The sequence below is a fragment of the Larus michahellis genome, chromosome 12 (genome assembly GCF_964199755.1).
Source record: "Larus michahellis chromosome 12, bLarMic1.1, whole genome shotgun sequence".
NCBI lineage: Eukaryota > Metazoa > Chordata > Aves > Charadriiformes > Laridae > Larus > Larus michahellis.
In genome coordinates this window covers 16,764,500-16,781,673 of record NC_133907.1, presented here as the reverse complement: position 1 = coordinate 16,781,673, position 17,174 = coordinate 16,764,500, and the positions used below count along the sequence as shown (strand labels likewise).

The 17,174-nt window shown below is 54.0% G+C and overlaps 1 protein-coding gene across 2 annotated transcripts; it reads right to left on the bottom strand.

The window, feature by feature from the left end:
* Window positions 1–1,867: 1,867 nt before the first annotated feature.
* Window positions 1,868–9,622, bottom strand: RAB5IF (RAB5 interacting factor). Of its 2 annotated transcripts, XM_074605131.1 has the most exons (4): window positions 9,378–9,622; window positions 6,375–6,478; window positions 4,292–4,421; window positions 1,868–3,639 (listed from the first exon to the last, which is right to left on the bottom strand). In XM_074605131.1, the coding sequence occupies exons 1-4, from the start codon at window positions 9,504–9,506 to the stop codon at window positions 3,598–3,600; spliced, it is 405 nt and encodes a 134-aa protein (XP_074461232.1). In that variant the 5' UTR covers window positions 9,507–9,622; the 3' UTR covers window positions 1,868–3,597. The 2 variants fall into 2 exon arrangements, with proteins under 2 accessions (XP_074461232.1, XP_074461231.1); XM_074605130.1 differs by lacking the exon at window positions 1,868–3,639 and having other exon boundaries at window positions 4,098–4,421; window positions 9,378–9,613.
* Between the last annotated feature and the right edge of the window lie 7,552 nt (window positions 9,623–17,174).

The following is a 17,174-nucleotide window of genomic DNA, read 5'->3' as shown; positions in this document are numbered from 1 at the left end:
AATCAGCTCCGCCACCTTCAGGCGACTGAATCCCAGCAGCTCTGAGCACGGCCTTTGCAAGCTTGGAAATCAAGCTGGGGTAATGCAGGGGCGATGACACCGCCACGGAGGGGACAGAGGCTCCTCAGTGGTGCGCTCCCAGCACCAACAGGCACCGTTGGCTTTACAGACACCCCAAGCACTGTTAAAGACAAGTGACATCACCAACGTTCCCTTGCTGGACCAAAACCACAGGTAACAACTTTACATCATTCTGCATGTTCAGCCGTCCCCGCTGCGGAGCCACCCCGCGGCGGGCAGCAGCTTTTCCAGCTGGGGTCTGACGACTGATGTTGCCAAGACACAAGATGCCCAGCCGCACAACCACCTCTCGACACCTCTTAGCACACCTTTGCACCCACGCCGTTTTTTCCCTTTAACGCCCAAAATACCTTGAATTAAAGTTTTAATGGATATTACGCTTGAAGCCCAAGAAAGACCACAAGAAACTTCTCTGCCGGTTCCATGCTTCCTCGTCTCCTCACAATGAGGTTAGGCCAGGAAATATCTCACTCTCCTTCCTGCAGGGGACTGGCTTCTTTTTGGTAAAAGCAAAGGGATGTTCCTCCAGGTCTGCAGCTGGCAGTGAGCTTCACAGAGCCTGCAGGCAGCACAGCCTCTCCTCTGCACTGTCACGTAGACCCCATAGGGATGCAGCCTCCTGGTGGAACCATCTCCCGACAGCTGTGGCTGCCGCAGCTCAGCTCTCCAGCACAGGAAAGATATTTTTCTCCCTTGTCACTGCTCCATGGTAGCACAGAACCCCCCACCAGCCATGGGTTTAGTCACCCGCCCTTCGAGGAGAGGAGAGTGCAGAGCAATCCTGCTCATTGTGCCAATACCAAAACTGCCGAGGACAGAGGTGCTGCCCAAGCCCCTGTTCCCCCCAGTGCAGTCCCTCCTCCTGTCAGCTGCTGCTCTTCTGTGCTCCTACCACTCAACTTTCATGCTCTTTGTTAGACCATTCCTGTGTCGATCTCTCACACCTCTGCAAAAACCCCTTGTTTTTACAGTGATCATCATTGTAAGATGCTCTGCTCCGTTCTACAGGCTGACACATCCCTTTGAGCTTCTTAAAATTAATCTCATTTCTTTGGAGGCAGACACCATAGCTGTAGTGACCAGCACTGGGGATACCTGCTTCTAGCCATTGAGGCACCCCTTAAAACAGAAACCTTAAGAGATTAAAAGCTTTCAGCTGAGCAACTGCAATCACTAATTTAGTTACCAGGAGCCTTGAGGAGATCCGGACACCAATGTCTCTTCCACACGGTCATGATCATCCTCAACAGCGGATCCTCCTCAACTCAAGGTTCTGCCTCAGATTCCAGCCACTAGAACGGTAGAGAACTGCAAAGATCGAGAAACTCAGCTGGTGGGACTGCAGGCAAGCGAGGAATAAAGCAAAGGGGCAGGTAAGCAACTCCCCGGCTCTTCAGTCTTTCACTCTGCACATTTTACAGCGGGGCTTGAAGCCCTGCTCTGGACCGGTCTTGGGCGCTCTGCAGCGCAGCAGTGGCTCTGCCACGATTGCGTGTCGCAGGGCAGGGACAGCTGCTGAAGGAGCAGAACAGATTCCGTGGAGGCAACGCTTGGCTTAACCTGCTTAATCACCCATTAAAGCATGGATCTAAGCATTAGCTGCTACTTCCACTACGAATGCTTCTGGCCCCTTCTAGAAGTGCAGGACTCAAGCCTGCAGCACAAGAGACCCGAGAATCCCAAAGAGCTACTTGCTTAGGAATTTACCAAAAACCAAACTCTTAAAGGAATCCCACACTCCCACCATTTTGCACAACTTCAAAGACCAAAGGATACAGAAGCTGCATAGTGGATTATCCAGGCGACATTTATTAGAGCATTTCAAGTATACAATGATTTTGCTGATGGCTGTGAGCAGCTAAGATGCAAAAAAATGCCAGTAGGAAAGGGTGACCTAGAACTAGCAGGCTATGCAATTCTTGTGGGAAATTAATGCTTTCAGCTGAAAGGAAAAGAAAACGTCAGACAAAGACTGAGCAAGTTTGGGGACGGGGAGGAGAAAATATAGGATTTTATTTGAGATCACTTACTTAAATTGGCAACTCACAAGTAGCAGAACTGTCTGCTATTGCACTCTTCCCTTGGCATCTCAAGGCCCTGGAACAGCCAGGTGTGTTTTTTTTCCACCGAGAACAGACAGCATTTTCCCTGGTTAAGAATGGAGGTGAAGCCCCAGCTCAGCACTTAAGAGATTTAGATCCCTGGCTTTGCGTACTCGCGTGTGCGAAGCAGGCTGTTGAACTTCCATCAGCGAGGAAGCAACGCAGACTCTCAGCAAGAGCACGGTAGAACTATCAACTCCTCACTATAAGGCAGCTTTAGGTCAGGACTCTCTTTGGGTGCCTGAGCCGTTGTTTAAAAAAGCAAGGACCACATGGCAACAAGACTATAAGGTCCTCTGACGAGAACAAGGACTGTGCGTGTTTCCCAAGAACTATTTCTGGAAGATATGTCCTCAAAAATATCTTAAAGCAGAGAGTCCCCCACTGATGCACAAGAAGGGAGGAACTGAGCTATGAAGTGATCAACTCATAAAAAGCACCTCCCAAACCAGAGGCTACGTACTTTGCTTGATCTGCAAGTTAGTAATTCTGCATTTAAGATAATAGCTGCCTCAATTGTGTCTTAGTCTCCTGCATTTATTAACAAGGAGCAGTTGAATTCAAGAGCTTTAAAAAAAACAAAAAAAAAAACAAACCAAAAAAAGAATTTAAATGCTTAACATTTAAAAAGGTATCTCCAGAATAACCGTCCTTCAAGACTACTAAGCTCTGAGGTATGCACTGGCACTTAGTAGTCAGGCTAGCAGAATGCAGCGGAGCTTCTATGCCTCCTGAATGCACCTCGAGTTAAACCTTTGTTAACCAAGCGAATCACAATTCTTTCTAGCAAAGTTGCTTAAAAATTTGTCTTCGGCAAGGACCACTTAAAAATTCTGGTCGTCAGCTGATTTGCAAGTAAAACAAAAAATATTAGAAATGGTAACAACACAGTCTGTTTAATCAAATCAGATCCGATTACTACAAAAACACGCTAAGGACAGCCACTCGACTCATATCCTGGATGCTGCAGTGCTTTTCTCCCACGTAGCCTACGACTGCTTTTTAAAAACTGTTTGTCTAAAGGACAGCAATGGAAGACGAGTCAGGATTTAATGACAGATTTCAAACAGAAGGGCATACATACATTAAATTAACAGATTCAACCTTCAGCACACAGGAATTTGACTGAGTTACTGGCTAGAGTCACAGCAAGTTCAAAATTTGAACAGTCTTGAACCACTTCCAAAAATTCCAATGGCTTTTTAATAGTTCCAACAATTAACGGATATATAAAACGGAGACGGACTTCTCCAGCAGAAGAGTTGGGGCTCTTCCAGGCTAATCAGACCACTGGTACAGAAGGGGGTTGCCTTGACTTCCCCCACCTTCCCACCAGTCCACTAAAGACTATGATTTATTAAAACCTTCTCCATTTACTGACAACTGATTTAACAGGCAAAAGCTGCAGACTGCGTCAATCATAGTGGATGGCAGTATAGAAGATTATCCAGACAACCTGCGGAGAGGAAAGGAAGCGAAGGTTATTTTGATGCCTCTGGAGAGGGTTCAGACACAGAAAACAAGCCTCACGCCTTGCTCTCCATAGAGGACTGGGGACTGAATTCCAGCTTTGAGATGGTCTCGGAGAGACGTCAGGATCACCACGTGCCACAAGCAGCGGCATTCTTATTGCTTGCCGTCTGAGGTGACTGGCCTCTCCACGTTAAAATCCCACCACAGTCCCCTCTAGTGATTTAGAAACACCACCGAATCAAGTGCTGTGCATGTTCAGACTTGGGGGAGGGGAGTAAGGGAAAAAACCAGACACCCAAAACACCGGTTTGGGTGTAACTAGCTCTAGAGGAACCCCAGCAAGATATCTGCAATGGAGGATGGGGAGACATAAGAGTTAAGTGGTAGATGCAAAAGTGCAAGTGCCTGTTCCTGCGTCCTTACCTACGGAGAAATCCCAGACATTAATACTGTATTTCATAGCCAGCAGCCATGAGATTCAGGGATTTTCTTTCCCGTTCAACTCCACTTATTAGATGACGTGAACACATCTCTTATCAGCGCACCTCCTCACCTGCTTTTCTTCCAGGTCTTTTCCTTCAGAAAGCGTACCAACACAATTCACTGATCAACGTAAAGAAAACAAGAGGCATTACCAGAAACAGTGCAAAAGATGTCATGAATCCTTCCTTTGTTAGCTCCCACGTCCCGCCATACTCCTCCTCATCTATCTGCTGGAAGCTACTGAAGTAGAGGTACAGAACACCAGCATTGATCAGGCAGAACCTGGAAGAAAGAGATTAGGAAGCATCATTTCAGTGACACAGGGGGCAGGTATCCAACATGCCCTACAGCAACATAGCAGTGGAACATCCTTCATCCACAGCAGAGAGGAAGCAAAGAGGACCACTGTTCCTGTAATGCTTCCCAGGCATCTTAAAAGAGCACCTTGGGTCAGCCTGCCATAGCGTGCCAGGTTTGGAAGAAGTTCACCTACTCCTAGACAGCAGGCAAAAGCTGGAAGTATCGGCAGATCTGCAAACCCTGCAAGCGTTCCTACCCTGCAGATCAGCAGCAGTCCTGCTCCCACACAGAACCAAATTTCCTCGTGTGTGCTGCTCGACTGGGAGGCTGCTAAGAGGGAAGACTGTTAGATTCCATGCTCAGTCTTAGATCCCTGTTAGTGTCCCATGACCAAATACAGTGACTTAGAGAGAAGAACCAGAGAAGACTCGGTACCGCCCTCAGAGCCATGGCACTGGGGTTCAACTTGAGACAACTCAGCACTCTCTAGCCTGTGTCAACAGTTATGCTGCAACAGAGAGAATACAACGTGATTGTCCTTAGATGCATCGGGCTTTACACCACCCCAACTTAGGGTTGGGGCAACCTGGGAAGCGACAGGCGCATTTCCTGGAAAGGAGGCGGTGTAGGAAGGGCCGTACGGGAAGGCGTACGCACAAGTTCAGTGACTGGCAGCACGCTGTGAGCCGCCGTGCAACAACACACCACACAGAAACCACACACATGGTTCTAGAAGCTTTTAGATTTTCTGCTGTACGCCAAATCACTTTCATTTCTTATTAACAGCACAGGAATTGGCTTAGGTACCTGAAGGTGCCTTGTGAATTAATGGATGACTAAGTAAGAACAATGCTTCTCAGCTACTCCACATCTGTTGCCGGGAGCACTTTAGATTTAACTGTTTGCATGTAGCTATCGAGTTCCTGGTGGAGCAGTACTGTGTTACAGCTCCTTTTCCCTAAATTTCAAACTTTTTTTCCTTAAGAGACACTTGCTGCTACTCCCTCCACTTTCTTGCCATGGCCAGGACACTCAGGAGGAGGGACAAGATGACAAGTCGATTTTCCCTAGGAAAAGCTGTGAGATTGTGAGCTTGACTAGGTAGAGACACAAAATTCTGTGATTTGCAAACAGAGACTCCCCAGAGCAGACGCCACATCTTCCCATCTCTGGTGTCCCTCCAGAGGCTTTCAGACACGTGCCAGAGCCAAACAAATTTTCATTTCATAACTCAAGAGTGCTCACTGCGGCCTTTGGACACCTGCTGGGAGGTGACCTGAATCCCGAGTCTTGGTGGGGAGCTGCTGCGTACGTACCCTTCTAGGCACTGCCTTCCCCCCCCCCACCGTGGCTGAAAGAACAGCTTTGGCAAGCTGGGAGCGCTGCAGGAGCACTGCCAGCGGTGCCGCTCTGCCTGCCTGTCACCTACGGTCTTTGGTGTTCTGAAGAAACCTTTTCTTTTTCAAAAAGAAGCTGCCCCTCTCGCCTGCTGACAGAACCTCCTCTCCGAGGAGGGCTCCTGACTCAAAGGCAAGGACTATCACACCTTCAGCTCTATGGGTTTTGTTCCTCAGGTGGCCACACTAGGCACCAGACTCATAGCCCCCATTCACAGGAACAGGCCACTTCACGAGTCAACTGAACCTCTTGTTCCCTTCTTCTACCCCTGCCCCTTTTAAGAATAACAAAATAAAATAAAAAAAAAAATATTTCTTTTACAAAGCATTAATCAGGCTGAGGAGCGAGAAAGAGGCTGATGAAGACGTGTTATGATTTGTATGAAATTCATGACAAACAACAGTCCGGAATGCAACGCTGGCTTTAAGAGGCATGGCAGGCAGAGACTGCCTTTGGCCAGCCCGTTGTTTAAAACAGACATCAAGTAAAGTCCAAATGTGGGACAGTACATGAGACAGAAAAGGAAATAAACCTTACACTGCTATTCCCACGAATCCCTTCAGTGGAACTACTCCCCAGATGATTCCCAAAATAACCGCAATGATCTGCCGGAACCAGTAGATCACATCTAAAAACTCGTCCTGAGGAAATAAAGCACAAGAAAGATTTTGGCATTTACTATGTTTCCTTTTTTTAAAGCATCACATAATTGAAAAGTGAAAGTTTAACACACTTAGTTTTCCATTCACAGTATAAGATGTTGTACTCGGAGCAGATGAAAGCAGCTTATGGTGTCGTGCACCCTGGCCTTCTCTGCTTCCAAATTAAATACATAGCTTTGTCCTCTGACGGGCGAACCAAGAAGTGAACAAGTACCTAGTCCCCTTGTTTACTAAAGATTCAAGTCTATAAAAATTCTCTGGAATAAAAGTTTAAAGAACTGTTAATGCTTTAAGACCGTTATAGCCACTCTCAGCACCCCGGGCCCGGCCCTACCCAGAAAGAAGTGCTACCGGCAGCCAGTACTCAACGCCAACTCCAAAGCCCAAACCGTATCTCACACATACTACGAGTGCATCTGTGCTCTTTCAGAGCGGCACCGAACTGGTCATTCCTGTTCACCCACAGTGCCCACACAACCGTAAGTATTTCAGCTGGACCACGCTGACTCACGCTTCGAATAAAATTCACTTCTGCTACAGCCTCCCCAAGGATGGGATTGCCCCAGCATACCCCCAGACACCGACGCCCTTCGCGACTTCACTGTAGGATGTGCAAAGTTGTTTGGCTCCAAGTGGAAGACTAGAATCCATGTCAGATGTGGTCGTTTCTCTCAGTCACTACGTTTCTCAGTCATTTCAGCTCATATCCTATCACACCAAAACATTGGCGCAGCCTGTCATTGCTCCCCTCGCTCACTCTGAAATGCCTGCCCAGTTTGTCAGAGGGGGATGAGGTCAAGTACAGCAGAGCCCCACAAGTTCTGCGAGCAACAGCGACCGTTAAGAAAAAAGCGACACAGTTTCACGTCTGTCCCCCAAGGAAACACAGGGCAGAGGCCGTGCCTTCCCCACGCTGAAAGGCAAAGGCGGCAAACCAGGGAGCAGACATCCCGCTCCTCCCGCTCCACCCACCTGTGCCCAGGCCGTGCTCGGCACACAGCAGCAGCTGGGATGCTGCCGGAGCTCACAGCACCTTGTGGGTGCGCTGCTGGGTGGCAGCAGCAGGACGAAGCAGTGACCAGGAGCACTGCAGCACGCGGGAGATATGCCCAGGAAAAAGGGCTTCACTAGAGCTAAAAACACTGGGAAGTCGGTGGCTGACACCTTCTCGCTCCGACAAACATGGGCAAAACATGCAAGTTGAGCACAGCCGTGAAGTTTCGTAGAAACCAAATCTCTTTTTGCTCACCATACAGCGAGGCAAGGAACAGCAAAGCAGCCCGCAAACAGCTAAACAACCGCCGTGACGTTACTCTTCTGTGAGAGCGTACCTGCACTGTGACACAGTGACGGAGAAACGCTCACACGCCTTTTCTTGCTGCTGCCCTTTCCCTTCACAACGGACAGGTCAGCTGGATTTGCAAATACATTTCCCCCACCAACTTCTTAAAGCTGATTACATTTCTAGTTTTCTTTTAATTACACAAAGGAAATATTTATTTAATCCTAGAAGAGTTTAACATAAAAGCCAAATTTAACTGAGGTAACGTCCTGCTTTAAGGTAAAACAGAACCGATTTTCTTTTTGGTAATTTTACTTTTCAGCTAAGCCTCTTCCAACTAACTGAACTTTCTGAAATTAACGGTGTGTTTTTCAGACAGTATCTGCTTCCAGAGTGATGAGACCCGATGTTTATAATTCCTGCCAAGGAATGGTAGGCAGAGAGGCTCTTGCTTATACTTATTGCTGTAACACCCAAGGTCAGCTCGCTTCGTTATTTGCCTCGTTGGAGGGTCGGAAGCTGAAGAGTGTAGAGGGGTCCCAGCTGCAGGGAGGAGTGGACAGGAGAGGTGACCCAAACCTGACCAACAGGGTATTCCATCCCGTCTGCCCCGTGCTCAGTACAAAAGCTGAGGGATCAAAGGGTCAGCCCTCTTCCTTCAATGGTCGGTGTCTGAGGAGGACTCTGTTTGTCTGCCTTTGATCCCCATCCGTGCATTCCTGAACCCAGATCCGGAATCCAGTTCCTGTCTGATGCCGAGTCCAGTCTGGGACTTTCCCAGTGATCCTCATCCTGGGAGCTTGACATTGGTTTTGTACATGTTGTATATATTTCATTTTCTTCTGTTTTGATATTATTATCTTTTCTTTTTATTATTTTACTATTAACGTCTCATTAAAGTAGTTTAGTTTCTTTTAAACTCTTAAGTCACTTTCTCTCTGATCCTTCTCTCCCTGGAGGGAGAGGTTGAGGAGACCTCAGCTTCAGTGGCCTGTCCACCCCAAACCAGGGCAGACATCTTCACATAAAGGCAGCTTGGGTGTGCTTTGGCTCCGCGTCCAAACAGCCGAGAAGAACTGCGTCTGGCGCAGGCCGCAGCGCAACAGATGTGCCCCATCTGCCTTCAGGAAGCACCTGGAGGGCGAGTTCTCCGGGTAAGGAAGGACACAAAGCCACCGTGCGCCGGTTGTCCCGTGTGGAAGTCCCGGCTGAACGAGAGAGCCGTGTTTACCGACGAGGCCCCTGCCTCACCCACCGAGCCGCAGGCACAGCCCGGCCGCCCTGGCGCGGGGCCCGGAGCTCCGGCGGGTGACACACGCCACAGGCTGCCGCGTGGCGGGCACCGCGTCCCTGCTGACGGGATTTAAACGAGCTCCAGCGACGCCTCCCCCGGCTCCTTCCCGCAGGCCCTCCGGGGCCGCCGCCGCCGCTCCACACGCACCTGAGAGGGCCGGGACCGCCGGGCCGGGCCCCGCCGCGGCCTGCGCCTGCCCTCAAACGCGCCTCCGGGGCCCCCGGCCAGGCACCAGCCCCCGGCCCCGGTACCGCCAGGCGAGAGCAGCCCCCCCCCAGCTTCCGCCGCGCCCCCGGCCCCACCTTGTCGTGCCAGGCGGAGTCGCTGCGCAGCGCCTTGCCCCACACCGACCCGCGACCGGCCGCTCCGCCGTTGGCCACCGCGTGCTGCTGCGCGTGCGGCGGCTCCTCCCTGCGCCGCGCGCCGCTCATCCTCCCGCCTTCCTGCCCCGGCACCGATACCGGTACCGGACCCGGCCCCGCCGCCGGCCCGGAAGCGGCCGCCGCGTAACGTCACACGCCCGCGCCCCCGCTCCGCCAATCGCGGCGGCGTCCCGCGCCACACGTGACAAAGGCGAGCGCCGCTCCCGCTACGGCGGGGGAGAGGGGTCAAGTGGGAGTGTGGTGTTCGGTGGGGTCCCGCCGACCCCACGTCGGGGGAGGCCCGGGAGCGACCCTCGGCAGTGCTGGGCCCGGGCGGAGGCGGTGTGTGGCTCCGCTGGGCCCGGTCCCCGTCCCGGCGCGGGGGCAGCGGCCGGGAGGTGAAGCGAGCCCTTGTGGGGAAAGGGGAGGCCCGGCAGAGCCGCTCCTCGGCGGAAGCGGCGGCAGCCCCCGTTGCGGGGAGCGGGAACGGCCCTTCGGCCCGTCCCGGCCGCAGGGCAGGCAGCCGGCCGCGGAGCCCCGGCACCCCGGGCCCGCTCCCCCTCCCACAGCTGGGTCCCTCCTGTGGCCGTGCCGGGGCCTTCGGAGCCCTGGAAGTGAAGATTTGACGACTATTTTATATTCTTGCCTTACAAGAGCAGCGGTATTCAACTTAAAACAGTTGTACTCCTCATGAAAAACACGTCGGGAATGACTTTTTCAGCCCCTCTGCTCCACTCTGGGGAGACCCCTCTGCAGCGCTGCCTCCAGCTCTGGGCCACCAGCAGCAGAAGGACACGGACCTGTTGGAGCGGGGCCAGAGGAGGCCACAGAGATGCTGGGAGGGCTGGAGCCCCTCTGCTGTGAGGACAGGCTGAGAGAGCTGGGGGGGTTCAGCCTGGAGAAGAGAAGGCTCCGGGGAGACCTTAGAGCCCCCTCCAGTCCCTAAAGGGGCTACAGGAGAGATGGGGAGGGACTCTGGATCAGGGAGGGGAGCCATAGGGTGAGGGGGAATGATTTTAAACTGAAAGAGGGAGATTTAGATGAGATCTGAGGAAGAAATTGTTTGCTGTGAGGGTGGTGAGCCCCTGGCCCAGGTTGCCCAGAGAAGCTGTGGCTGCCCCATCCCTGGAGGGGTTCAAGGCCAGGCTGGACGGGGCTTGGAGCAACCTGGGCTGGTGGGAGGTGTCCCTGCCCAGGGCAGGGGGGTGGGACTACTGGGTGGTCATAGAACATAGAATGTGTTGGGTTGGAAGGGACCTTTAAAGGCCATCTAGTCCAACCCCCCTGCAGTCAGCAGGGACATCTTCAACTCGATCAGGTTGCTCAGAGTCTCATCAAGCCTGGCTTGAATGTCTCCAGGGATGGGACCTCCATCTGTTCCAGTGTCTCACCACCCTCACTGTAAAGAACTTCCTAATGTCTAATCTAACCCTGCCCTGCTCTAGTTTAAACCATTGTCCCTTGTCCTGTCGCTGCATGCCCTTGCAAACAGCCCCTCCCCGTCCTTCCTGTAGCCTCCTTCAGGTCACTGCTATAAGGTCTCCCCGGAGCCTTCTCTTCTCCAGGCTGAACCCCCCCAACTCTCTCAGCCTGTCCTCACAGCAGAGGGGCTCCAGCCCTCGGATCATCTTCATGGCCCTCCTCTGGACCCCCTCCAACAGGTCCATGTCCCTCTTGAGCTGAGGGCTCGAGCTGGACACAGTACTGCAGGTGGGGTCTCACCAGGGCAGAGGAGAGGGGCAGAATCCCCTCTCTGGACCTGCTGGCCACGCTTCTTTTGATGCAGCCCAGGATGCGATTGGCCTTCTGGGCTGCAAGTGCACACTGTTGGCTCATGTCCAGCTTTTCATCCACCAGCACCCCTAAGTCCTTTTCCGCAGGGCTGCTCTCTACCCCATCATCCCCCAGCCTGTATTGATAATGAGGGTTGTCCCGACCGAAGTGTAGGACCTTGCACTTGGCCTTGTTGAACTTCATGAGGTTTGCTTGGGCCACCTCTAGTTCGTCCAGGTCCCTCTGGATGACATCCCATCCCTCTGGCACATCGACCGCACCGCTCAGCTTGGTGTCGTCAGCAAACTTGCTGAGGGTGCACTTGATCCCACTGTCCTTGTCTTTGATGAAGATGTTGAACAGCACCGGTCCCAGTACAGATCCCTGAGGGACACCACTTGTCATCCCTCTCCATCTGGACATTGAGCCATTGAGCACCACCCTCTGGATGCGACCATACAGCCAGTTCCTTATCCACCGAGCAGTCCACCCATCAAATCTGTATCTCTCCAACTTAGAGAGAAGGATGTTGTGGGGTACCATGTCAAAAGCCTTGCAGAAGTCCAGATAGATGATATCCATTGCTCTCCCCTTGTCCACTGATGCAGTCACTCCGTTGTAGAAAGCCGCTTGGTTGGTCAGGCAGGACTTGCCCCCGTGAAGCCATGCTGTCTGTCTCGAATCACCTCCCTGTCTTCTATGTGCCTTAGCATAGCTTCTAGGAGGATCTGTTCCATGATCTTCCCCGGCACAGAGGTGAGGCTGACAGGGCGGTGGTTCCCAGAGTCCTCCTTTCTACCCTTTTTAAAAACGGGTGTGAAGTTTCCCTTTTTCCAGTCGCCAGGGACTTCCCCTGACTCCCACAACTTTTCAAATATCATGGAGAGTGGCTTGGCAACTACATCAGCCAATTCCCTCAGGACTCTGGGGTGCATCTCATCAGGTCCCATAGACTTGTGTATATTCATGTTCCTCAGGTGGTCACAAACCTTGTCTTCACTTATAGTGGGAGGGACTTTGTCCCGCAGGTCCCCGTCTTGCAGTCCTTCAACTCGGGAGGCGTGAGGAGAGAGGCTGGCAGTGAAGACTGAGGCAAAAAAATTGTTCAGAACCTCAGCCTTCTCCTCATCTGTCGTTACCAGTTTGCCATTCTCAGTCATCAGGGAGGACACGCTTCCTTTGACCTTCCTTTTCTGGTTGACGTACCTGTAGAAGCCCTTCTTGTTATTCTTAGCATCCCTGGCCAAGTTCAGCTCCAGCTGTGCCTTGGCCTTCCTGACCTCATCCCTACATACCCGGGCAGCATCCCTATACTCTCCCCAGGACACCTGATGCTGCTTGAACTGCCTGTGCAGTTCCTTCTTGCCTCTTAGTTTGACCAGCAGGTCCCAGCTCAGCCATGCTGGTCTCTTCCCTTTCTTACATGACTTCTTACACCTGGGGATCGAGAGCTCTTGTGCTCTATGGAAAGCACCCTTGAAGAACTGCCAGCTCTGTTCTGCCCCCTTGTCCCTGAGGACCGTTTCCCAGGAGGTCCTATTGACTAACTCCTTGAAGAGCCGGAGGTTTGCTCTCCTGAAATTCAGGGTCCTGACTATGCTCCTCATCTGGCACATATCCCTCAGGACCGCGAACTCCACCACTGCGTGGTCACTGCAGACCAGGCTGCCTCCAATCTTGACATCCCCGATGAGCTCACTGGCGTTGGTGACTATGAGGTGCAGTATGGCATCCCCTCAGGTAGGGCTGTCTGTTTCCTGTCTTAGAAAGTTATTGTCGAGACAATGATGTTAATGAAGATGTTAAACAGCACAGGTCCCAGTACTGACCCCTGAAGAACGCCACTCGTCACTGGTTTCCACGTGGACATTGAGCTGTTGACCACAACCCTTTGAGCGTGGCCATCTAGCCAGTTCCTTACCCACCGAGCGGTCCATCCATCAAATCCATGCCCCTCCAATTTAGAGACCAGGATGTCGTGCGGGACAGTGTCAAATGCTTTGCATAAGTCCAGGTAGATGATGTGCGTTGCTCTCCCCTTATCTACCAACGCTGTGGCAACGGCGCAGAAGGCCATCAAATTTGTCAGGCTTGACTTGCCCTTGGTGAAGCCATGTTGGCTGTCACCAATCACCTCCTTGTTTTCCATGTGCCTTAGCAGAGATTCCAGGAGGATCTGCTCCATGATCTTGCCAGGCACAGAGGTGAGACCGAGCGGTCTGTAGTTCCCCGGGTCTTCCTTATTTCCCTTTCTCAAAATGGGGATTGTGTTTCCCCTTTTCCAGACAGTTCCACCGGACTGCCACGGCTTTTCAAATATAATGGAAAGCAGCTTGGCGACTTCATCTGCCAGCTCCCTCAGGACCCGGGGATGGATTTCATCATGTCCCATGGACTTATGATTCTTCAGGTTCCTCAGATGGTCTCGAACCTGATCTACTCCTACCGTGGGCACTTCATTCTCACAGCCCCTGCCTTTGCATTCTGCAGCTTGGGCAGTGTGGTTGGAGCCCTTGCTGGGGAAGACCGAGGCAAAAAAGTCATTCAGCACCTCAGCCTTCTCCAGATCCTGGGTGACCAGGTCTCCTGTTTCCTTCTGGAGAGGGCCCACATCTTCCCTACTCTGGCCTTTACCCGTGACGTACCTAGAGAAGTTTTTCTTGTTATCCTTGATGTCCCTAGCCAGATTTCATTCTATCTGGGCTTTAGCTTGCCTAATCTGGTTCCTGGCCACTCGGACAGTTTCTCTGTATTCCACCCAGTCGTCCTGTCCTTGCTTCCACCCTCTGTAGGCCTCCTTTTTGCTTTTGACCTTGTCCAGGAGCTCCTTGTTCATCCATGCAGGCCTCCTGGCATTTTTACCTGACTTTTTTCTTGGGATGCACCGCTCCTGGGCTTGGAGGAGGTGATCCTTGAATGCTAACCAGCTTTCTTGGGCCCCTCTTCCCTCCAGTACTTTTTCCCATGTTTCCCTGCCAAGCAGATCCCTCAGGAGGCCAAAGTGTGCTTTCCCGAAGTCCAGGGTAGTGAGCTTACTGTGTGCCCTCCTCACCGCCCGAAGGATCTTGAATTCTACCATGTCATGATCACTGCAGCCGAGGCTACCCTTGAGCTTGACGTTCCCCACCAGCCCCTCCTTGTTGGTAAGGACAAGGTCCAGCATAGTTCCTCTCCTCGTTGGCTCCTCTATTCCAAGAACTTCCTGTATTTCTTGTGCCCCGCTGTGTTGTTATCACAGAGAGGAGCAGGCAGTGGGGGGTCATCGCTGTATCTCCGGCAGGACCTTTGCCTCTGACCCCCCCCACCACGGCAGGGCTCTTCGCTGAGGGGCCAAGTCTCACCTGCCACAGCCTCAACCTTGCTCCCGGGGCGCTCCTCTGGTGCTTAGGTCATGGCAGCCCCCCTCCCACTCCGCACCCTCCGCTCCATGACGGACACGGTCACCGAGCACGGGTGGAGGTGACAGCTGCGGGACCCCAGGGCTGAGCTCTTCCAGGACTTCAGGCTGTGTCCGAGGTACGTGAGGAGTCTCACTGTCCCCAGCTCTGTGCTCCTGCCCCAGGACGCTTTGCAGGGATGGAAGCGCTTGCATGGTGATGAGACACCTGTAATCTAAAATTTGTGTGCTAAAGCCCACCCCACCCACCCCGGGCTTTTTTTACTTCGTCCCCATTGCCTGATCCACTGCCCAGAGAGAAACACTAATTAAATTGGGGCTTGAAAGCAGGAGGAGGAGGCAGGCGAGGTGCCAGAGGATGTCACAGGGGGACAAACAGGCCCCCGGCGAGGGATGCGTGCTGTCAGGCACAGCGGCGCGGGGCAGAAGGGTTACATGGGGAGCCCCGGGCGCAGGCAGGGGACGGTGGGAAGGGCTGGATGGGGCTCAGGGGAGAACCCGAGGGGCTGGCCGAGGTGGCCCAGCAGCAGCCCCTTACCTGCACGCCGCTTCAGAGGCTGCAAAGCGTGCGAGGAGCTGCCATGTCCAAACCGCCCCGCTTCACCAGTGTGTCCCCCCCAAAGCTGCCCGGTTGTGAGGAACCGGGGCTTGGTGGGGGACAGCGGCCACCCCAGAGGGGCCGTAGGGCTGGTCCTGCTTCCTGACAGGCTCCCGGGGACCAGCTGGACGCGGATGAGGCCGGGCCTTTCCTCCAGCGCAGAAAAACCTGGGACCAGCCACGGGGGGGCAGCTTGGGCTGTCTGACTCTCGGGATTTCTTCTTTTTTTTTTTTTTCCTTTTTTTTTTTTTCTCTTTCCTTATATTTTTATTAAAAAGGCAAACCTTGGGACCCCCTGGCCAGATCATGGCATGGCAAAGGCTCTGTGCTCTCCCCGGCTCACTGCTGCCCTGGCACGGCGCTTGGTGGCGTTTCCAACCCCATCCAAGGCACCCACTCGGTGGGTGTTTTCCAACACGCCGGTGTTTGGCCGGCTCCTGATTCCTCCCCCAGCGCTGCCTGTCCTTTGGAGGGGACGTGAGCAGGACACCTGCCTCCAGCGAAGGCCAGGCCACCTCCATGGCTCCTGCACTCCCTGGAGGGGACAACGTCCTGGCAGATCCTTCCAAGCAGCACGGGGGCATGGTTGGTTAGGATGTCCCCAAGTCAGGCAGGCTGCTGGCAGAGCAGGTCACTGGTCTGAGACAGTAGGAACAAAATCTGTGCCCTGAGCAGAGTGTGGCCAGGCTGCTGGAGGACATGGCCACTGCTTTTGTGTCTGTGACGAAACACCTTTTTTGGTTTTTCAACTGTTGTTTGTAGTGGTGCCCCGCAGGAGAGTGGCAGCTGAAGATCAATTTGTGTCGCTGCTCATTTCTGCTCTTCAGCCGTGTTGCTGCGAGTGCAGACCATGTGCTCCATGCTCGCCCCTTGGCACAGCTCTGCCAAGCTGGGAAGTGCCCAGGGATGGCGGCAGGGTATGGTCCTCATCCTTGAGCTCCCACTTCTCTCCACGGGCAGTGATGGAGCTGCTGGCAGCACGTGGGCAGAGCAGCCCTGCTCCGGCTGCCTGCCCCAGGGTTGGGTGAATCCCTCTCCCACTTGCCTGCTCCTCTGCAGGCTGAATTCTGGCCCCAGTGCCATGGTGTCCTCCAAACCAAAGACAAATCCCCCCTGGGATGATGTCTAGGGAGGGCATCACCCTCCCAAGGGAGAGCCTGGGACCTCCTTGGCGGCTACCAGATTGGGATGTGGTGCAGGGCTGCTGAGGGGAAGGAAACATGAGCAAGACCCAGGAACAGGCCCTGGAGAGGTGTCCCTGGGACTGGTGCCTGTCCCTGGTGACTGGTAGGAGTTCCTCATCCCTGCGCCTCTGGGCTCCAGGCCACAGCTCGGGAACAGGGCACGTCCCCAGCTGTTCTCCAGCCCAGGGAACTTTTTAGAGGAAATTGGAGGGGCTGTTTAACCTAGTCATTCTGGCAGCTTGCAGCCCGGGGGCAGAGGCAGGGCTCAGCACCAACCCGGTCTTTCTGGCCACCGTTCCCTTTGCAGCCTGGTCCCACTGGGCCGTCAGCAGAGGCTTTCAGCCAGCCTCGCTGCAGCCTTCGGATGCCCTCAAGGCTTTTCCATGGAGCTCAACTGGGCCGCTGGCCCACAGGCAGCCCCACGCCCGCTGGCAGGGGCCCAGAGCTGCTCCGGGAAGCCCGGGGCGAACCACCGCCCGTGGGCTAGTGTCGCCCGTGGGTGCCCACAGCCCCGCAGAGCACGGCGTTGCCCTGTGTCACCAGGCTGGGAGGCGCGGGGACGCCCACGGGGAGGCCGGGACGAGCCGGTCCCCATCCCCCCGGGCGCGGCCCCGAGCTGCGCATCTCCCCGCGGGAAAGCGGCCACGCGTGGGTCGCCCCCGCCGCCCTTTCGTCTATATAAGGCCGGGAGCGCCGTCCCGCCGCCCCGGCCCCGCGGCCCCGGCCCCGCCGCATTCTTCTGCCTTGTATGGGCCGAGCCGGGCCGGGCGGGACGGGGCGGGCCG

Coding starts and splice junctions, on each gene's coding strand:
- RAB5IF (XM_074605130.1), bottom strand. CDS start 9,506: ATGAGCGGCGCGCGGCGCAGGGAGGAGCCGCCGCACGCGCAGCAGCAC. Junction 6,479..9,377: donor ACTCCGCCTGGCACGACAAG/GTGGGGCCGGGG, acceptor TTATTTCCTCAG/GACGAGTTTTTAGATGTGAT. Junction 4,422..6,374: donor GGATTCGTGGGAATAGCAGT/GTAAGGTTTATT, acceptor TCTTTCTTCCAG/GTTCTGCCTGATCAATGCTG.